This window comes from Hesperophylax consimilis, chromosome 7 (genome assembly GCF_061612785.1).
Source record: "Hesperophylax consimilis isolate HC1 chromosome 7, BYU_Hcon_1.0, whole genome shotgun sequence".
Taxonomy (NCBI): Eukaryota; Metazoa; Arthropoda; class Insecta; order Trichoptera; family Limnephilidae; genus Hesperophylax; species Hesperophylax consimilis.
This window is the reverse complement of record NC_142842.1, coordinates 770,056-786,311: the sequence shown is the minus strand read 5'-3', so window position 1 is coordinate 786,311 and position 16,256 is coordinate 770,056. Positions and strand designations below refer to the sequence as shown.

The 16,256-nt window shown below is 32.3% G+C and overlaps 1 protein-coding gene across 1 annotated transcript in view; it reads left to right on the top strand.

Moving 5' to 3' along the window:
• Positions 1–11,562, top strand: part of LOC149422108 (uncharacterized) — a 60,803-nt gene extending 49,241 nt beyond the window's left edge. Inside the window, exons 7-9 of the mRNA XM_089633527.1 lie at positions 8,810–9,012; positions 9,873–9,983; positions 11,379–11,562. Coding sequence (XP_089489653.1) covers positions 8,810–9,012; positions 9,873–9,983; positions 11,379–11,562 — 498 coding nt within the window. The remainder of the gene's footprint in view (positions 1–8,809; positions 9,013–9,872; positions 9,984–11,378) is intronic.
• The last annotated feature ends 4,694 nt before the right edge of the window (positions 11,563–16,256 follow it).

The following is a 16,256-nucleotide window of genomic DNA, read 5'->3' as shown; positions in this document are numbered from 1 at the left end:
ATTATTAATTCATTTACATTACAATCTTCTTATTGTAACACTCTTAACACCATTCAACAGCACCATTCCTCTGTGCTAGATCATCGGTTCTGCCGTGTAAGTTACACATATAAGCCATAGCATTCCAATAGGAATGGGCAAGTACCTATCACAAGGTTTGCATAATGTCTGGTTTCTAAGCTAAATCTATTTGTTGCCTCAAGTAAGTCTATATGGTGCATGAACCTCGGATAAGTTCCATGCGTCCACATATAGACATACTAAGTACCTATTGCAAGATTTGCATAATGTCTGGTTTCTAAGCTAAATCTATCTGTTGCCTCAAGTAAGTCTATATGGTGCATGAACCTCGGATAAGTTCCATGCGTCCACGTATAGATGTACTAAGTACCTATTGCAAGATTTGCTTAATGTCTGGTTTCTAAGCTAAATTTGTTGCCTCAAGTAAGTCCATATGGTGCATGAACCCTGGATAAGTTACCTGAGGAATTTTTTTCTGGATTTTTTCCAGCATATTTATATATTTAGTTTAGTGCGGAATCCACACACCACTAGCGCACTAGCATACTCCAGCATACTTCTTAAAACGCCATTGAACATGGCTATCATTGCATCTGGATCATTAAACTGTTTACATGTTCTGGTTTACATGTTTGTAATGTTAAACGATAAATCCAAAAAAACTATCATCGGATGTGTATATATTCCACCAAATTCTAATATAATAATGTATAAAAATCATTGTGAAGATGTCGAGCTACTCAAATCTAACCACCCTAATCACAATATTATTATTTGCGGTGACTATAACCTACCTAATTGTAAATTTAATGATTTGGATTACTTACCATTAACGGCGTGCGAGAGAGAAATCTTAGACATGTCGAACTATTTAGGTCTATTTCAATGTAACAATGTGCCGAATTGTAGTAATCGGACACTTGATTTAATTTTCTCTACTGATGAGGATATAAAAGTCTATGAGTCAGCCGAATCCTTTGACCCAATTGATAATCACCACCCTCCACTAACAATACTATTACCTATTACAATAGAGTGTGATCCCCTAATTAAAAATTGTAGTCGTAATTTCATTAATGCTAATTATCAGGACATTAATCATGCACTTAACAAAGTAAATTGGTCTGTTCTCAAGGAAGGTGATCTCAACTATAGCGTAGAACTATTTTACTCTCAACTGAATAGTATCATTTCCGACACAATTCCTCTAATTCATCATAAAGTACGAAAGTATCCGATATGGTTCAGCAAAGAATTAATTCAGTTAATTGTTATTAAAAAAGAAACACATAAAAAATATAAAGAACACAGAACAATTCCCAACTATATGGCATTCAACAATATTAGAAGAGATTGCAAAAAAATGACAAAAAGATGTTATAAAAATTACATTAATTCTGTTGAGAACACGATACTTCATGATGTAAAATACTTTTGGAAATACACAAAATCAATGAAAAACAATGATGCTGGTATTTCTGGTAATATACGTTACAGACAAAATAGCTCCAGTAAAATTTATGAAATTGTTAACATGTTTGCTGATTACTTTAAGGACGTGTATGAACCTGATATTCCAGATGACTTAATTCCTTACTTCAATACTGATATAAATTTACACTTATCGCAAATACACATTGATATTGAAGACATTATAGTCTGTATTAAATCACTTGAACCTAAAACAAGCTCGGGACCTGATAAGATTCCTTCCATCTTACTTAAGAATTGTGTCCAAAGTTTATCTGTTCCGCTTAATATACTGTTTAATAAGTCACTCTCCACAGGACACTTTCCAAAAATATGGAAACTTAGCTACTTAACTCCTGTATTTAAAAGTGGTGATAAATCCTTTGTTGAAAATTATCGGCCTATCTGTATTCAATCGTCTATACCTAAACTTTTTGAGAAATTGATTCTTAAGAAAATCAGCTTCTTTGTAAACTCTTGTATCGCAACTTGTCAACACGGCTTTATCTCCGGCAGATCAACTTTGACTAACCTAACATTATATGAAAATTTTATTTCCAATGCACTTGCCAACAAACAACAAGTTGATTCTATATTCAGTCTAGTTTCTGCTGCCGTGCAGCTCGCACGGACAGAAATTTCGATAAACTCAGTAACCACAAACCACAGTGATACCCAGTTTAACATATTGTTGTTGCAAAAATAAAGCAGGCTGGCTGCGTTTAGTCACCAGACAGCCCGCAAAAAAAATAACTCATTATGGACCGAAGTGTCCAATCATTAATTGACTCAATTAAAATTGAAATAGGAAAATGCTCATCTGTCAAAGAGGCAAAACAAAGGAGTAACATAGAACAAGATATACACCAGCTAGAGGAAATATGGTGCAAGGAAAAACTTCAACTACAAGAAAAAATAATTGAGCTACAAAATAAACTTATATTAAATGAAGAAAAACATTCAGAAAAAATTGAAAATTATTTAAAGGAAAAAAAGGAATCAACTAATACTACGTACAACAAGTCAACCTTCTCAATACCTATACCAGAGGCCAAATACTCATTAATAATTGCAAGTGAAAATACTAATACAACATCTGATGATATTCGAGACATGATAGTTAAAAAAATTAAAACATCGCATTTGGGGATTGCAGTAAATGGAGTACAAAAAGCATCAAATAAGAAACTAATCATCTCTTGCCCCAAAAAGGATCACGCAAAAAAACTAACAGAAGAAATAAATATAGTCTTCAAAAATACTATGATCGCGAAAGAATTAGAAAAAAAAAATCCTAAACTATTCATCAGAAACCTACCCATCGACCTATCAGAAGAAGAAATAATAGAATCATTAATAACCCAAAATGATGGAATTAAAATCATCATGGATGAAAATCCGAAAAACTCAGTAAAATTAGTAAAAATGCTTAAACCAAAAGGACAAAACAATCTTACAAACTATATAGTCGAAACAAGTGGAAAACTTAGGAAATATCTCATATCTAAAGAGAAAATTAATATTGGATACCACAGAGTGCGGGTGGAGGATGCTAATCCAATAATGCAATGCTTCCATTGCCTGAGATTTGGACATTCAGCTGTCAACTGCTTTAATAAGGACAAGAATGCTTCGTGCCTGCACTGCGCCATGGACCATCCTTGGAAAGACTGTCCCAATAAAAACAAAGAAGAGAAATGCAAAAATTGTGATTTCCAAAACAACACTTTCAAGTCAACAAACGATACAAATCATAAAGCAAATAGCAAAAATTGTATGTATTTAAAAAAAATGATGACTATTGCCCAAGGGCGTATAAATTATGAATAGGTATGTACCTACTTTAACATTCTTAATAACTAACTTTAAAATTCTTAACAAGATTAAAAACTCAATACCAAATTTTATATTTTTGTTTCAAATACGCTTTTTTTCTGACTTTTCACACTTTTCTGACTTTTCGCACAATTTAGCTATTAATATTAAAACTTTCGAACAATTGAGAAACATTTCAATGTTATTAATCTACCATCGAAGAGATAACGATTTATCAGTAATATCCAAAAAATATTTAATTAACTATTTCTGTAAAATTTTAAGACAAAAACACAACATTAAAATATTAGCCTACTCTCAAAGTGTTAATGTTTGTAAAATATTATTTATACAAAACAAAATTAATATACTACATAGTATGTATCATCTTCATAATATCATCACTAGTAATATAATGCTAAGTTGTTCAATATTGTCACCAAAACTATTTCAAGTCAACCTTGATATTATCCGTGAACATATGCTGCTAATTTATAGTTTGTCATCAAAATCAAATTCATTTTTGACAATTAGTTATAACAATATTATTTCCTTATTTCTTTTAAAATGAATAATTTCTTCACTGAGGAATTAGATAAAACGCTTAATATTTCAGAATATATTTGTCATACTTTAAAAGATTGTAATAAAATCGTGGATAAAATAACAAATTCATTCTCTGTACTCCATTTAAATATCAGATCAATGAAACAAAATTTCAATGAATTTTTACTCTCAATTAATTTACTAAATCATAAACCGGACGTTATAGTTTTAACGGAAGCATTCACCAACGTATACAATAAATTTTGCATACCAGAATATACCTACTTCGCAACATCTTGTGCTATTAATAGAAATAGTGGTATTGTTGTATTTGTTAAATCTTGCTATTCAAACATCGCAGTGGAAGAAGTACCTATGCAGCGAGTTAATTGCTTAGATATTAATCTAAATGTAAATAAAATGTGTTTTAATATTATTGCAATTTACCGAACACACGGATCAAACGAGTACACATTTATGGATGAATTGAGAAGCATTATCTTATCAAAAAAAAATAAACAGAACATAACAATAATCGGCGATTTCAACATAGATGTTTCAAACGAAAATAGTAACAGAATAAAAACTGAATTTATCAATTATATGACGGAAATGAATTTCATATTGTGTATAAATAAATATACTAGAGAAATTACGGGTCAACGTCCATCTTGTATCGACCACATATGGAGTAACACTAAAGATACCGACAAATTACACACGATAATATTAAAAAATAATATTACTGATCATCACACTTGCATCTATATACAAAAACTTAATATTAATAATTATATTGATTCAAAATGCAATACTTTTACAAAAAATTCACTAAACCATCATAAATTAAGCCTAAAAATAAAAACAGAAACATGGCGTTCCGTATTAGAATCAACATGTGCTGAAACATGCGCAAATATTTTTGATAATATACTATGCAATTATATTACAGCATCAACAGATATTAAAACCATAAAAATTAAATCAAAATTCAAAAAAATAAAACCATGGATTTCACATGGCTTAATCGTGTCTATTAGAAAAAAAGAAGAGTTATATCGCTTGACAAAGAAATTTCCCTTAGATAAAAAAATATACACAGATTATAAAAAATTTAGGAACAAATTAACCTGTTTACTAAAAACAACTAAAGAAAACTTTTACAAAAATGAAATTGATGTGGCTAAACAAAATGTAAAACATATATGGAAAACAATAAATGAAATAAATAGTAGAAAAAACAAAAAAACTCAAATTAAAAAAATTAATATCGGAAAAAATTCTATTAATGCCCTAATGGAACCGACAAAATGTGCTAATGCCTTCAATAAATATTTCGCTAACGTCGGACAAAATTTAGCTACACGGATTGATGAAAATTATAAAATAGATAATTTCGAAAAGGACTGTCACAAACAAAATAATCTGTCAGTTTTCAAACCGGTAACAACAGATGACATAAAAAATATTATAAGTGAATTAAAAGGTGCATCTGCACCAGGGTTTGATGGAGTCACAGTAGAAATGTTGAAAAATTATAATGAATTATTAATTCCAATTACACACATTATAAATATTAGTTTAAATAGTGGAATATTCCCCTCCGTTTATAAAAAATCTATTGTAACACCCGTTTTTAAATCTGGCAGCCCTGAAGAAATATCAAACTATCGACCCATATCTGTTGTCTCAAACATTGCAAAAATTTTCGAAAAGATCGTAAAAAAGCAACTTTTATACTATATTGAAAATAATAAAATAATTAGTCCTAGCCAATTTGGATTTAGAGAGAAACTAGGCACTCATGATGCCATTGCAGAACTAACTTCAACTATATATCGTGCATTAGATAAAAAAAATAAATGCCTTGGCATTTTCATTGATTTACGTAAGGCTTTTGATAGTATCTCCCATACAAAACTAATTAATAAATTAAATGATATCGGTATTATTGGTAAGGTAAGGTATTGGCTGCAAAGCTATCTAACTCAAAGAAACCAAAAAGTAAAACTTAATAACTCACTTAGCGTAGATGAAACTTTAGAATTTGGAATTCCCCAAGGGACTGTTATTGGACCAATTTTATTTATAATTTACGTTAACCATATGTTTAAATTATCACTTAATGGTAAACTTATATCCTTTGCTGACGACACTGCAATAATTATCGAAAAAAAGTCATGGAACGAAATTACCAATGCAGCGAATCAGGATATGAAGGTTATAAAAAATTGGTTCGATGGCAATTTATTATCACTTAACACAGAAAAAACATATTGTATTCCTTTCACTCTACAAGAAGATGTGCCAAATAACCTAATTAACATAACAATTCATTCTAAAAACTGTGTAAATGACGGTACATGTAATACGGACTGCGCGAAACTAAATCATAAATCCAATATAAAATATCTTGGTATCTTAATAGATAAAAATGTTAAATGGAAAGACCATATTAATCTCACTGTTGAAAGAATAAGAAAACTTATCTATATTTTCTATAATATACGAAATATTTTAAATAAGAAAACTATCAAAATTGTCTATTATGCATTAATTCAGTCCTTATTGCAGTACGGGATTATTGGGTGGGGAGGGGCTTTTAAGGCTTCTTTACAGCCCATAATTACAATTCAAAGAATAATTATAAAAATCATCCTTAGAAAACCATATGACTCCCCTACTTTAGAGATATTTCAGGAATTTAATGTACCATCTATAACAGAATTGTATAAGAGAATCGCCTTATATCAAATTTATAAAGAATATTTTATTTATAAAATTCACCCCTCAGATAGCATAAGCAATAGATTCAAAACAAATGGCTTGATAGCCATTCCTATGCTTAGAACGACCACGGCTCAGCACCACTATTCGTATTTAGGTGTGAGATGGTACAATATATTATTGTCCAAAAATAAAATTAGTGTAACCGAAACTGTGAATTATGAACAATTCAAAAAGTTAATTAAGTCCCTAAAATTGGATAATGATATATTGTACCCCTAATTTTCTTACACTTACTCAATCTGTAAAAAATATATATTAATTTGATTGTCTTTAAAAAAAACTACTTTTCTAAATTTTTCTTGATATATTGTACCCTTAATTTCCTCACGCTTACTTAATCTGTAAAAAGATGAATTATTTTAATTATCTTTAAAAAAACAATTTTCTAATTTGTGTACCTATGTTAATATTATGTTTGTATTTATTTCAAAAGTTTTTGATTATTGTTAAATCATTAGAACTAAATGTAAAGACTCCTCCCATAAACACGAGCTCCTGGAGCTCAACTTATGGAGAAATAGAATAATAATGAACAAATTATTTATAAGTCTGCATATTGTTATCATTTATAATGTTAAATAATAAATAAATAAAAAAATATATACCGACTTCAGTAAGGCGTTTGATAAGGTCTGTCATAAAATCCTCATTAATAAACTTTTGAAACTCGGAATTAATGGAAACCTTTTATCTTGGTTTAAGAGTTACTTACTTAGGCGTCAGTTAACTGTCTGTATTAATGATCACTTATCCTACATGTTCGAAGCTACCAGTGGCGTACCCCAGGGTTCGCATCTTGGTCCTATACTTTTTAATTTATTCATTAACGACGTAACAAACATATTCACCCGTGTTCTCATTCTAATGTTCGCTGATGATATGAAGATATATAGAATTATTGACAATATAGAGGACTGTCTAACACTTCAATCTAATATTAATAGCTTTAACGATTGGTGTCTTAAAAACAAATTAACACTTAATGTAAAAAAATGTCAACTTATGAGATTCCACAGAAAAAAAAACCCATTGTTGTTCACCTACTTTCTCAATAATCACACCTTATTATCTGTTGATGAAATAAGAGACCTTGGTATAACCTTTGACACTAAATTAACATTCATTAAACATATTAATAATATAACCAGTAAAGCAATGCAAATGTTAGGATTTGTCTTACGGATTTCAAAGGATTTTAAAAATTTAAAAACTGTCAAATTACTTTACACTTCACTTGTTAGAAGCCAACTAGAATTTAACACCACCATTTGGAGTCCTTACTACAGTGTACATGAGAATTCCCTTGAGCGCGTCCAACATAAATTTTTACGTTATATTAATTTTAAATTGGGAATACTCACCGAAAACATTAATTACCCCTCTCTGTTACATTTATTGGGACTCGATACATTAAAAGAAAGAAGAATTTGTTTTGACCTATTTTATTTATTTAAAATCGTTACCAACCTGTTGAACTCCCCTGAACTTCTTTCGCTAATATGTTTCCGTGTACCTAGTCGATCAGTTTGTTTCAAATTACCCTATCATTGCAACAATACAGGATCTAACGCTGAACTCAATTCCATAATGAATCGCCTACATGTACTTGGTAATAAATATGTTTTGGATGAATCTATAAACATTGCTAGTTTATCCTCATACAAACACCACTTAATTAAAACTGTATGTCAGCGCTTCTCTGATTGAATATAACCAAATACAGTTTTAAAGTATTAGTTTATCCGGGATTTATTGTAAATTAATTGTTTATATATTTATATATACACATTGTTGCATTGTATTTATAATAACCATTTCTATTGTTCTCTTTTATGTATTTTGTATTTATATTTTTTTTTATCTATGTATATTCTGTATTTATAATAAGTAAAAAAAAATGTTATTCTTTTGTAAAAGCCGCTATAATCGGCGTTAATAAATAATAAATAAATAAATAAATAAATAAATGATAAACCCCAGGAGTTTGTAGCATGCTCTTCTTCTTCTTCTTCTCACCGTTCCATGCCTCACTGCCATACAGCAAGTGTAGGTACCAGCATTCCATTGTGGACTGTTAGCTTTGCTTCTTTGGACAATTTTGAATATATAATACTATTTATTTTATGAAAACAGCTGTTACATCTAATAAAATAAAATATAATTTCAGATAAAGAAGGTGGCCCCGTCAGATTCCAAGGAGGAACAGTACTGGCGCGGTGATCTGCAGGCCGCGCCGCACTACAGCAAGAAGGGGCAGGGGGGCCGAGGGGAAGCGGGTAGCGAGGAAGGGGAGAGGGGCGAGGACCTCCTGTCCGACCCGGCCAGCCTCAAGGCTGCGTTGGCACAGGCTGTGGCCTGGGAGAATTTCCGGTATGAATATCATTAGTAGCTGCAAAAATGTTTTAAATTTAATCCACAATATTTTTAACTAAAGTACACCTCACTTCAACACAACACAGAATATGATATCCCAGGCAACACTGCAGAGGAGATCCAGCAATTGCAATCATCAATTGAATCATTGCGTAGGTATCAATTGTAACGAGATGTGACAAGCACGGAGTCAGTCCCAAACCAATTTTTCTCCAACTAATCTTTTCTCTGCCAGAGTATCCTTAAAGATAGACATTATTAAAAATTTATTTCTCTGAATATAATAAGCTATTCTAGGGAAACCACTTTTACAACTACATTTTCCAAAAAGCAAGTAAGTTATTACGAAAATAGAGTCAACTGGTGCACAGTGAACATTCAGCATCGGCGATCAATAAGTTAAATGGATCGGCTGCGCGGTCTTTTCACACAAAACTTAATTTTGGATTTGAAGTCAAAATACCCAACCAAACTGAATAATTAAAAAAATCTAAATGTATTGCAAATAATCTAGTATCAGGAGCTGTTCCATTTATTTGTGTTTTAAATTATAGAACTAGCCATTGAAGAATTCGATTTCTTATGAGTTTAAAAGCAATTTTTTGTTTGTAGACTATATTTTGAAAAATTACATGTAATAACTAAAATAACTGTAACCCATAAAAACATGCCAAAGTTGCTTTGGCATATTTTTATGAAAAATCGAATTCTTTAATGGTCGGTTTAATAATTTTAAACACAAATAAATAAGTAGCCCAGTTGTGACAGACCAATTGGAAGCTGGAACTCTGCTTTGATAATCACTTAGAAAATGTTATAAAAAGAATTGACACTGTACGTATTATAACTGGTTGCAGCATCAGTCAAGGAGACATCCTGTCCCGCCTGAAGGTCAGCAGCAGCAGCCACATGACCTGGTCTCCTGCTGCCACAACCCGCCGCCCCAAGGCCCAGGAGCTGTACGCCAGGTTATTCATTTAGATACTTCATTAGTAGTGGCGCTCAAGCTGGCACATTATACACAGGAAACTCTGAGGGTATTATTGAAGTGAAGAAACAGAGGCTGGTAAATTCCACAAAACACAACGATCAGATTGTCATTAGTGACTGACGGATGTTTCCGTTTCGGTTATGGCCAATAAATGAATTTTGGTCGCGGTTTCGGCCTAAAATTAGCTCAAACTTCAGCTTAGCTGTATCCTGCATTTGTGATGTTTCAGATCACCTTTGTATTTACTCGAGCTCCTGTTTATACTTCTAGAATAACTTAAATATTATTTTGAAGAGAAGCTGTTATATAAAAGTTGTCTACTTCAACGTTAACAGAGTTTGTAATTTTAATAATAATTAGTTTATTTTGTTATTGTCTAATGTAGATACTGTCAATGACTAAACCAAAACACAAAAGTCATCTCAGAACCTAATATCATGCAAATACAAAATACAAAACTACACAATACAAAACTCTATGACAATCTTTCCCGTTTGTTCACAAAGTACGCAAAGAGATGCACAGTGACGTTTAGTTATCACTTTGTAGGTACAAACTTAACACAGAGTGTTACGGATCACATTGGACGTCAGATTTTGTTCAACTGATCATGGGAGCATTTGTAAAGTTTAGCTTTTAAATCACTTTTAAGAACGATTTAATAATTCTGAGAGATAAAATATTGAATTATATATGTATATTATTCAGAATCGGTGTATTTTGGTCTACATGAACATATTTTACAAAAGTCAAAATATCTTTTACTCAACTTTGTTATGGCTATTGTCTAATGTAGAGACAATTAATGACTAAACCGATTTGTTCACCATAATTAGTAGTTCTAAGCTCTTTTGTGTTTTTGTAATCCAATTAATTGTAATTGAAGAGTTGTTACATAATGAACCAAGAAGCTAAAAGTACATCAATTTATTAATTAATTGTCTTTTATTTCACTGTGCATTTTATTCACTAACTTTAATGAACTTTTGCAAGCTTAACAATAATAGTGTCTAATTTCGGAGTGTTTTTTAACTTATTTAAATAAGTTTCAATTTGGGTCGGTTAATATCTATATGGCTGTTCCATTTAGTTTTATCCCTTCAGTGGCTGGGGCCCGCCCTGAGCCAGACGACGTCTGGCAAAACCAGTAGATGCCCTAGATAAATGATTTGTTTATTGTTTATGTTAGATCTGTTGGGTATTATCAGCTTCTTGGCTCCTTGACAATTGGATGCCCGGAGTGGATGCTCCAATTGCGCCCGCAGAGTGCTGGTCCTGTCAGTGGCACTAACTGTTTAAATAAATACAATTTGTATTATTCATGTCCTTTTTATTAGAAACGTCCTAAGATTACTTTAATTCTTGATTGCAGAAGTATCCCAGTTGGTGATCTGTCCGACTTCCCTGCACCGATTGATCCCAAGAACCAGTCAACAACACCCGTTCAGTGTTCTGAACATTCCACGGCGCCTATACGCAATACCGCCAAGTTCATTATCACCCCAGTCAATGATCCCATTTATCAAACTGGTCTCGAAGGGGATGTGACAGTTTAATAGACAGAATCATACATAATAGAACCGAGAGAGATGTGCCGTTAACCATTATGCGCGCATAACTCGTGTCGCCAACATCGTTCACCCGTGTAAATCGCTTCAACACACAACAGCGTCCCGCATAAATATCAGATGCATAATACTTCCATTGGCTCTGCCGCTTTAATAGTCCGTGGAGTTTGTCGGCACGCTTCCTTTGTTTCTATTGTCTGTGGTTCAAATAGTCATTACTGATTCAGGGAGTGCTTGAATGTATGCAACACATTTAGATATGAGTAATTGGAAGACATTTAGTTTAGCCACGTTGCCTTCCTCAACAATGGCAACCATTTTAGTGATTGTCCTATTTTTTTTACTCCAAAGTGCGACTAAAAGGATTTTAGGAAAGTGATGAATGGACGTAATAATACATATTATATTGTAATAGTAATTTCTAGGACTCGAAATCACATTGCAAAATCAGGACTGAGTTGTAGAAAAAGATAATTTAAATTTCAAGTGATAGGTACATTTAAAAAGCTTTTTTAAAATTACGTATCTATGTACCTTCATGGTCAATATAGAATATAATGTTATGCAGGTACCATTGGTCTCAGAGTAAACAGTTTATTTTTTTAATTATTAAAACCTCTAAGAGGTCACTTTTACACCACTGTACATATTATGTACCTACATATCTTTAGAAAAAATTAAACAGCTCGGTCCTGAACTTGCAATGGCATTCCTGTGTTCAAAATTACTATGTAATATAATAAATGAAATATGTACATAATAAAGAAAATAAAAATTGATGAATTTGAAACAAAAATTAGTGGGTACCTATCTAATGGATATTACAGTCATTATCTGCTAATCTTTGTCATAATTATATTATCAAGCAATGATTTTTATAAAAATATCCACTTTCATAAACAGACATATAATTTTAATATTTACTATCAGAAATAATTGCTTACAAATCGAAGAATAATATTTTAATTTTAATATCATTTTGAATGTAAGTACATAATATTATTACAATGGTGTATTCCAAAAATTTTATGAAATACAAAGGCAATATGTTTTTACTGCACTGTTAATTGCTGCCTGTGATAAAGTTATATTATTTTTTAATGTATTTATAAAATCTCATTTGATAATTTGTCTGCAATATAAAGATAAATTATTTTTATAGCATTTTTGGAAATGATTATTTGTCTCCAATACAAGATTAGACATTCATTATTACTTTGTTGTACATTTGTTATTATTGTGAATTATTAATTAATTACAAAGATGGTTGAAAGTTCTCGGAACTCCGGAATAAAGGTGAAATCATTATTTTATTTAAAAATGTATATTTTATTCATTGCAGTTCCCATCACAATGTGAATACATACTAGTAAAACGAACACAGCATTTCCACCTAAGTATCATTATGTGTGCATTAACCCTTTCAGACCTATTTATTTATTGCATCTCACTATACATAAAATACATTATTTTCACATAAAAATCAACCTCACAAGGACTAAGCCTGTATCGAGGTTAACAATTTACATTTGAGTGAAGCAAACATAAGAGTAATCACAAACATAAAGTAAATCTACATACTAACACAAAATATTTCAAAATTAAAGAAAAAATGTGTATTAGATGTGTTACCAGATGGGTAATTTGACAGTTTATTGTAACAATATTTGAACCATAACTAATCATTAATCATTATTCAAAAGAAGAAACAAAGTAGATAATAAAGACAGATAGGGTGACATTCAGTTTTTAGCAAATGGAACTTATACCTATACGTATATGTATTAAACTACCCTCATCACAATGTGAATACATACCAGTAAAACGAACATATCATTTTCACCTAAGTATCGTTATTTGTGCATTAACCCTTTCAGACCTCTATTAAATTTTGCAGAGCTAGATCGTAATTTGAAGCTTGATAACAACAATTGGTAGTTATTTAAATTTTTGGTGTGAGTGGCTTTTTACAACAGTTTTTGTTACTTTCATTTGAAAGAACATTAGATCTCAGATGGCACGTTTCACATGAAACGACAAATCGTGTAAACCAAAAATGTAACATTTTATTAAATTTAGAAAAATTACGTTCAAATCAAACATTGAAAAAATACGACTTTTTAAAACCTTACACTAAAAAAAAAAATATCATGAGAAAAAATTCAGTCCAGATTAAACACAAAAATGCCCTTCAAAATATTAAAAATAGCTACTACTTGTAAAATCCAATAAAAAATAGCACGAAAGTGCAGCTGTATCAGCAATTGGATGACGAAATCACCAAGTTTTATTCACTGTAGGTAGGGCAGAAAAAATTGTCAGATATACACAAAATTTGAAAGGGTTAACGATCACAATCCATTTCTTAACTCTTTAGGTGCGTTTATTGTTTTTTACAGTTTCATAAGATGTGTCAATAATCCATGGATAAATAAAGTGAATTGTATTTTGTTGTGTCAAAACTGTTTGACAAGGACACGTGTTCCCCACGGATTGACTTAAGTTTCATACTGGTAGATAATGCAAGATGTTTTCTAGCGTCTAGAGGAGTATAAAGTGTAGTGTCATACCGATATATCTGCATACCGCACCTAAAGGATTAAGACAGGGGTTGTGTTTTCTGTGCTGCGGACCAGAGATGGCTATTGAGCCGAATGCTGCGATAGTATCTGCAGGCTCCGTGCGGGTACAATAGGCCCAGTTACTGAAACTAAACTCGGAGCTCCGTTGCTGAGCCGGTCACAGTAAAGTTAAACCGAGGATAAACATAATAGATTATGGGGGGTATATCACTAGCCATGAACAATAAAAAGATATGCACTCAAGAACTTATAATTAAAAGCGTGAATCAGCAAAAGCAAATTATATCTGCGAAATGACAACTCATATAAAAGCAAATGAAAGACAAAATATTGAAATTTCTTGTTTTGTTCCACTGTGGGAATAAGTGGAATAACTTATCGGGTAACGCCTCAAATTGTAATATTTAATCGTTGAAGAAAATGTAAACAACTCTCAAACGATAAATGTGAAGAAAAATCCCTGGCAAGGCTGAGTTTCTTGATGAAACGAGAACAGTCCCAACTACTCCCAACCGTCTGAGCCAGTAAGTATATGGCATCTCCATTTGGGGTACGTTGTGAGACCTAAGGTAGTCGGGTGGGGTGGAGATGGGAAAGAGGAAGGTGGGTAAGTACCTGGCTATTCAGATCTGGTCACCAAACACGGCCAAAGCCATTTCAAGCAAAGTTTCAATTCTGAATGGTGGTCTTACACCAGGGCGATACTGAGAGTATCTTCCACTGTGGAATGTGCCACAAATATACTATATATATTTTCAAACGAGTAATTTGTGGAATAACACAAATTGATCAAGTAAAATTTTCTTGTACACTCCGGGATTTGAACCCACAACCTCCAGCTTGCTAGTCGAGAGCCTTACCCCTCTACCACGGAGGCCGTCAATTATTTAGTTTATATTATCTTCAATGAATAAATGTATTACATAATATACATAGTATCCAGTGTCTGCTCTTAATGCATACTGGATTTTGTAATGGTAATGTTTAGTGTTTTATTGATGGACACTCATCTTGTGGTATCGCGACCCTAACTAAAATACATACTATGTACGTTGTGTCATATCACATTTCCTCTAAAACGACGTTAATAGATGTACTCTCTGAACTCGATCCACTGCGTAGAAGTTTGACAATGTTCTCATTCTTTTCATCGTTTGCAATCTGCAGGGCAGTTCTATTCTCCTCATTTATCAATGAGATACCGTCACTGTGTTCTCGGTACAATTTACTAATTTCAGCCACATCACAGGCATTATCATTTAATTCAGCATTCATAAACCGTCTGATTGCCTTGTAGTCTGAGTGCAGCAATATTATTGGCGCAAGTATTTCGTTGATCAGAGAACGCAAGTATTGGTACCCCCGTTTTTTCAGCAAAAACACTACCATATGCGCACAGCAATACTCTGCGTGGGCTTTGTAGACGAATTGGAATTCGCCATTTTCTTTTGATTGCAAGAAGCCGTGTCTGTTAAAAGTCATTAGACGCTCGATCTTAATGTCTTCTTCAAAGGGTTCATCATAAGATGGAAAAAATGTTTTGAAACCGAGTTGGTGATGAGATTTGGTTAATTTGACTATTGGATTCGTCATATCTAGTTTACGTATCGCTTTTTTATCGTGAAAATAAATTTCGTATTTTAGATTCATAAACCTTTTAAACAGACTTGGCAAACTGATTAAATCAATCTGCAATTCACATTGCGGACTGAAGTATTCGGCCAGCATCTTAATGTGCAGAGGGACTCCCATGAAGCAGTCGTTGTCTGGACCGAGCACTCGCTTCACTTTTGTAAGCAACTTTCCGGCGAGATCCTCGAGTCGCCTCTTTTCTTCCTCTCCATTATCTCTCAGCTCAAGGGTGGCATGGGAAAGCCAAAACTTTACTAGAAGGTCAACTTGCTGTTGTTGGCTGATGGCTTTGAAAAATGTAGAGATTTGCCCCAATTCAAATTCTAAAAATTCTTTTACGTACTTCCGCGCTGTCAGGAATATTTGAACTGTTGGTTTCTTTTTCAAGAAATTTAAGAGCCTAATGACATTTTTTCTAGCAATATCTTTTTCTTTGTCTTTGAAATCATCTAATTCATCAAACCCGGC